Source organism: Lactuca serriola, chromosome 8 (genome assembly GCF_051521515.1).
Source record: "Lactuca serriola cultivar US96UC23 chromosome 8, Lser_US96UC23_V15, whole genome shotgun sequence".
NCBI lineage: Eukaryota > Viridiplantae > Streptophyta > Magnoliopsida > Asterales > Asteraceae > Lactuca > Lactuca serriola.
The window spans coordinates 80,644,955-80,650,959 of NC_136415.1; the positions used below are offsets into that span (position 1 = coordinate 80,644,955).

The following is a 6,005-nucleotide window of genomic DNA, read 5'->3' on the forward strand; positions in this document are numbered from 1 at the left end:
GGTGCTTGCAAGCCGTAGGCACGAAGGCTCAGATGAATGGTTGGGTTGAGGTGGCATGCCAACACACCCTAAGTATTCCAGTCGAATGACTGATTTGACTCGTTTCATGTTGGCATTCCAGTCCGGTGACTGATTGGGCCAGGGTAATCCAATCTGATGATTGTGGACCCGATATGCATGCTACTATGTTTGTTGTTTGGGGTATTATGGGGAAAATCACTAGGCTTTGTGCTTACCCAGATGTTTATGTTTAAGGTTCTATCGGTGATCGTGGGAAGGCGAAGGTGAGATTGTACACATGCATCAGCAACATTGAGGATTCCATATTATTTATATTACTCCGATTTTCAATAGATGTAATTCAGAATAAATGGTTTTTCTTAAAGTAGTTTTATAATTGGGAAATTTTACCTTAATAAAAATGAAAAATTTTTGTTGAGAAAATGGGACGTTGCAAATTAAGATAGCTCAACATCGGAAGCAAATTCGTGTGTAGGCAATGCTATCTTTTAAATAGTATTTTCGTTTAGAACATACTCCTTCGAAGGTGGTTCACAATTTGGTGAAATTCCGAAGACATTTTGTTTTGCTTTGCAAATGATAATGCCTTACCCCTTTTACCGCCCCTTATTGAAGCTCCTAGAATTTATACTTCCGGTCTTCTTTAAGGAAAAACTTTCAAAGAGGTGATTTTTTTTTTTTTGTAAAATCTACCATATATATAAATTAAAATGATGATTTTGGAGCTTGGGCTTGGGCTGAATTCAAGTATAAATTAAGTGCAAAAAGTTTACGTTGTCCATAATTGTTTAAAGTTGAAACGTTAACTTTTTAATGGGAAAATGACTTTTTATGGTAATAAAACTATCATTTATGCACACATTTATTTGCTTTTTTTAATACTATTTACCGTTAAATTTATACTTTTTTTTTTTTTTTTTTAAGAAATACCATTTTGACAAGTTATTACAAATCTAGTTGGTTTATCTATTCAAAAACACAATTAAACTTGCATTTGTTGTTAAAAAAAACACCATGGAATTTACGTTTTTGTATACGATTTACCATGAAACTTATATTTTCGTACATGATTTACCATGAAACTAACTTTTGAAAATATTTAGTCGCTTTCATCCTTTTCGACCATCATGTATTTTTCAATCATCTTCTTTATTTAGTCAACATAATTCAAAAGAAGAAAGAAAAACATTAGTCTTACACCGTTCTATTTTCAAAACACATTGCAAAGTGCTTGGTCTCCTCATTCTCTTCTCCGATGAAAACTCCCTCACACTCTTTACTGCCACCGGCATCCCTATGTTGTCACTCACACATTTCCGTCTCCTTCTACTTTGCAAAAACTACCACACCCCTACACAATGGCGAATGCCTTTAGGGGCTGGGGAGGGGCATGAACCCCCATGTTTTTTAGACTACTAATACAAAAAAATCAATGAATTAGCTTGTTTTTAAGAATGAAATCGATGTCAGCCCCTCTAATGATTTTGGAAGTAAGATAACAAGAGTTAAAATGGAATGTAAATCATCCGCTAACAAACTATTGTTTGATATAATATACTTTATAAAATAAAATATATAGCGACCCTCTTAAAATTAAGAAAAATTAAACAAGTAAACTACATTATTATCCTATAACGATCGGTTATAATCAAAGCGATGAAATAGGACGTATAATAGTAAAAAAGTGGTTGAAGAAGATAGAAAAAGAAAGCATTAAAATATCAAATTAGTGAGATACAGGAAATTAAGGAAGCATTGTCTATTCGTCTTCCACCCTTGTCATTGCCATGCCTCGTCAACCATCACCGCCGAGGACACCACTGCGACGTTCTCTCTTTCTATCTTGATTTGGTGGTTAGTTTTATCTGCTTTGGCTTTTGCTTTTAAGACTTACATTCATATACATTTTTAAGACTCACATTCATAAACATAATATTTATATTTATTACTTTTTGTTGATACTTCTTTGTGTTGTCTTTTCAAAAGTGTTTTTAATAAAAAGTAAGTCTTAAAAGCAAGCTCATGGAGTTATGAATGTGAGTTTGTTATTTTGAATCATGCACCACCCGTAACCGCAACCGTAGAATGATGCAACTTTACTGTTGAAGTATGAGATTGAATTTATTGGAGGTTTGAATGTAAGTTTGAATCGATTTTGCTGCATGTTGAAATTGATTTTAAATTAGTTACTTGATGGTAGTAGTGAATGGTGGTGATGGTTGTTTGTTGTGGCAAATGATGATAATGAAAGGTGGCGTTTTGTGGCTGATGGTGGTAGGATTGGATGATGTTAGCCAAAGTAAACAATTACGACATAAATTGATGGTAAATGGTATAGAAAAAGTTAATTATCAATCATATATAAAAAAACAATAACCTGCACCTGGTTTGGGGTAATTTGCGCGTTTAGTTCCTAACTTATTTTTTTAACTCGGAGGGTCCTTATTGTTTGTTTAGTTACGCGCTTGGTCCCTACTATTTGTTTTTGTTACGCGTTTGGTCCCTGTCTTACCTAAAAACACTATTATTTAAATAAGAAAAAATGGTGATGTAGGTAAGGTAATATGAGGGGGGTGGAGTTGGGGGTGTGTTTATTTAAATAAATTAAAAAAATCAAGGGTAAAATAGTCTTTTTAGGTAAGGCAGAGACCAAACGCGTAACAAAAACAAACAATAGGGACCTTTCGAGTTAAAATAAATAAGTTAGGGATCAAATACGCAAATTACCCTAAACCATAGGGACCATTCGTGCAATTTACTCAAAATTTTAATGATAAATCCTATTAAAAAATGATTAAAATACATAATAATAAAAATTAGTACCCACAAAATTAAACCTGACAATTACGACACGAATACATGAATATATGTGAATATATCCACGAATAAAAGCACACAAAAATACATCTTGAAAATTGAAAATTGAGAGAAAGCCATTCAGTGTAATCGTACACAAAACTCATTTTCCCCTTTTCAATTTCAACATTCGATCAGCAAGTTCTCAGGCGGTGGTTCTCGCTTCTCAGTTATCAGTTCTCGTTAAATTTCTCATTTGGTATCGTTTATAATTCGGACTGCACTTTTAAATTCACGGTATGCCGATCTCTTTAAGCAGACTGGGAAGCTCGCTTCCGTTCTCCAGATTCTTTAGGTACTCCGTCGCTCCAACATGTATGTTTTACTCTGTGTCGATCAATTTTTTGTTTTCTTGAATTACTGTTTCTTTATTGCTGTAAATCTGACTCATTTTGATTCTTACATTCCGAATTGGCGAGGTGTTAATAACTTCGCACACGTTAATTTGGAGGTTTTCGGTCGACCTACTACTTGGGGGATTACATTCATCTTATGTTTTTCAAAGTAGTTTATTAGGGTTTGCTTTCATTTCAATATGCAAAATCTAAATAAGAGTCCTTTGAATTCTGTTGTACTATAATCGGATGCAGTTTTAATGAAACAGATAACAACAGTTATGTATGATTAAATTCGATTGCTGATGTGATGTGGTTTTGAACTCTATTATTACAGGCAGGTTGAGCATGAGATGGAGACTGTGGTCAAAGTACTCCAACCTGGACCTTTAGGAATTATAGAGCACAAGTTTTCTGCTGAGGAGATTGCAAAAGCCAATTCTACTGTTAAGAAAGCAGTAGAGAATTGGAAGAGGAATGCAATCATAGAAAGAAATAGGCCTCTTTTGAAAGATTATATCAATTAAAGACATATCATTTGTTCATATTTTCTGATGCAAAGAATAATCGTGGACAATAGTAAGCTCTCATCATCCTTTATTCTGCCTGTAGATGATTCTTGCTACCAGTGCTCAGTTGTATGTCTTTATTATTATGCTTTCTAATCACTGTTGTTCATTGTTTATACCGATTGATTGAAAGATTATGTAAGGCCTGAAATGAAATTGACATGGATACATTTCTAAATGTTCTTGATACATATAGCAATTAGGAACACAGTAGAGAGATTTTATAGGCTAACATCTGCGAAAACACCCCCATATATAATAGTTTCTGACATTGTAAACAAGACACTGTTACTTCATATAGCAATTACCTTTAACTTTTCAGTAGCTGGGCTAGTTTCCCTTTGAGATGGAGTGACATGATCTCATTTGAACCACCCAACAGTTGTTGCCCTATAAACACAACTGGTACACTTGGCTTACATCCTAGTGCTTTCAGCTCATCTTCCAGTTGCTTCCCATTAGGATGTTCATCTAGCTCATAAACCACAGGATTTGACCCAAAGCTATTAATCAAAGATTTAATGGTGTGACACATGCAACAAGAAGTTTTACTGAATATAACCACAGGCTTTTCAGCAACTACCCTCGTAACCATGGCCATTATCTTCAAGAAAACACTTGACACAAGCCTTAATCACAAGTCACAACTTTATATAAAGATTTTTTTTAAAAAAAATGTTTGTTACATCGAATTTGATGAACATGATAGAAAGAATGTGGTTCCGTTGGTTAATGATTATTCTTGGCTTTGTTAAGATGGGATGCTTGGTACACAAGAGAGAATGAGGGGCTGCTACTTTTTCCCATATAGAATGATACTGGAGGCTATAACTTGGTTGTTCATGTGACAGTTCAGTTTTGATAATAATGAAATTGTGAACCATGAGCGCAGGGCGAGTATCTCATGTGCACTAACCGAAACTGAACCGAATTGACAAAAACACCGAACTGTATAAAGACGAGTAACCACGGTTCGGTTCACCGATACCCATTAAAATATAAAAATCTAATTAAAAAAAAAACATAATGAAGTTCGAATATCAAATACATTATAATTGGTATAATATATATTAATAAAATATAACAACAAAACCTGATGAACCGCCAAATTGGAATTGCGATATGGATTTTTATTTTTGCTATTGGGTTCACGAATCAATGAAAACAATAATCATGAAATACCTTTTATATATATATATATATATATATATATATATATATATATATATATATATATATATATATATATATATATATATATATATAATTGGAATTGCGATATGGATTTTTGTTTCGGCTATTGGGTTCACGAATCAATGAAAACAATACTCATGAAATACCTTTATTTTTTACTTTATATATATATATATATATATATATATATATATATATATATATATATATATATATAGGTTTATGTGAGACCACTATATTTTATGAGATGGGGAGACGTAATCCTAACCACTCATTTTGTAAATAAAAAAAAACATTTTTAAATTGCAAAATAATTGAAAATTTTGGATTTTTTTAAAAATATAATTTTTTTCATTTATATTTCAAAAGAAAACTAATAAAAAAAAATTTACCGTTTTTTTGAAATATCTGTGAAATATTCTAATAGAATATTATAATATTTTATATATCTGACAAATCTAGTAGAATATTAGAATATTCTAATATTCTAAAAATCACATTAGAATATTTATAGTGTAATATACTATTAGAATATTTCACGTATTAAAAAAAATGTTAATTTTTATTTATTTTATTTATTATTTTTTTTAGGTAAATAAAATGATGAAAATAATAATTAAAAAATAATTTTTGGATTTTTCCTTTTATTTTCCATTTTAAAATTATTTTTACATTGCGTCTCATGGTCTCACAAAATTAACATGGTCTCAAATATATATATATATATATATATATATATATATATATATATATATATATATATATATATCAAACGTTTCGGTTCGGGTATCTGTGGATACCTAAATATCAAAACCAAAAACCGACCCGTTGATATCCGGTTTTTTCGGTTACGGTTTTGGAGTGACCGGTTCAGCTCGGTTTTTCGGTTTTTTTGCAAACCCCTAAGTACGTCAAACATAAGCCGCTTGCCCTTGGCATGGTGACCATATCCGATGGTCTTAGAGTTTTTTCATATATTCCCTAAATCTAGTCACTTCATGATCATCGACGACGTACCTTTCTTTTTCTT

The 6,005-nt window shown here is 31.9% G+C and overlaps 1 protein-coding gene and 1 pseudogene across 2 annotated transcripts; one reads left to right on the forward strand and one right to left on the reverse strand.

The window, feature by feature from the left end:
- The first annotated feature begins 2,909 nt into the window (after positions 1–2,909).
- Positions 2,910–3,897, forward strand: LOC145069748 (zinc metalloproteinase aureolysin). The gene is made up of 2 exons (XM_079016697.1): positions 2,910–3,172; positions 3,550–3,897. Exons 1-2 carry the CDS (start codon positions 3,117–3,119, stop codon positions 3,737–3,739), a joined length of 246 nt encoding a protein of 81 aa, XP_078872823.1. The 5' UTR covers positions 2,910–3,116; the 3' UTR covers positions 3,740–3,897.
- LOC145069747 (monothiol glutaredoxin-S2 pseudogene) lies at positions 3,548–4,610 on the reverse strand (annotated as a pseudogene). The gene is made up of 2 exons (XR_013689662.1): positions 4,090–4,610; positions 3,548–3,926 (listed from the first exon to the last, which is right to left on the reverse strand). The product of XR_013689662.1 is annotated as a monothiol glutaredoxin-S2 pseudogene (transcript).
- Between the last annotated feature and the right edge of the window lie 1,395 nt (positions 4,611–6,005).

Bases quoted from the DNA above. Each gene is read 5' to 3' on its own strand.
- LOC145069748 (XM_079016697.1), top strand. From the start codon at position 3,117: ATGCCGATCTCTTTAAGCAGACTGGGAAGCTCGCTTCCGTTCTCCAGA. The intron at 3,173-3,549 runs GTACTCCGTCGC...CTATTATTACAG, and splicing joins CCGTTCTCCAGATTCTTTAG to GCAGGTTGAGCATGAGATGG.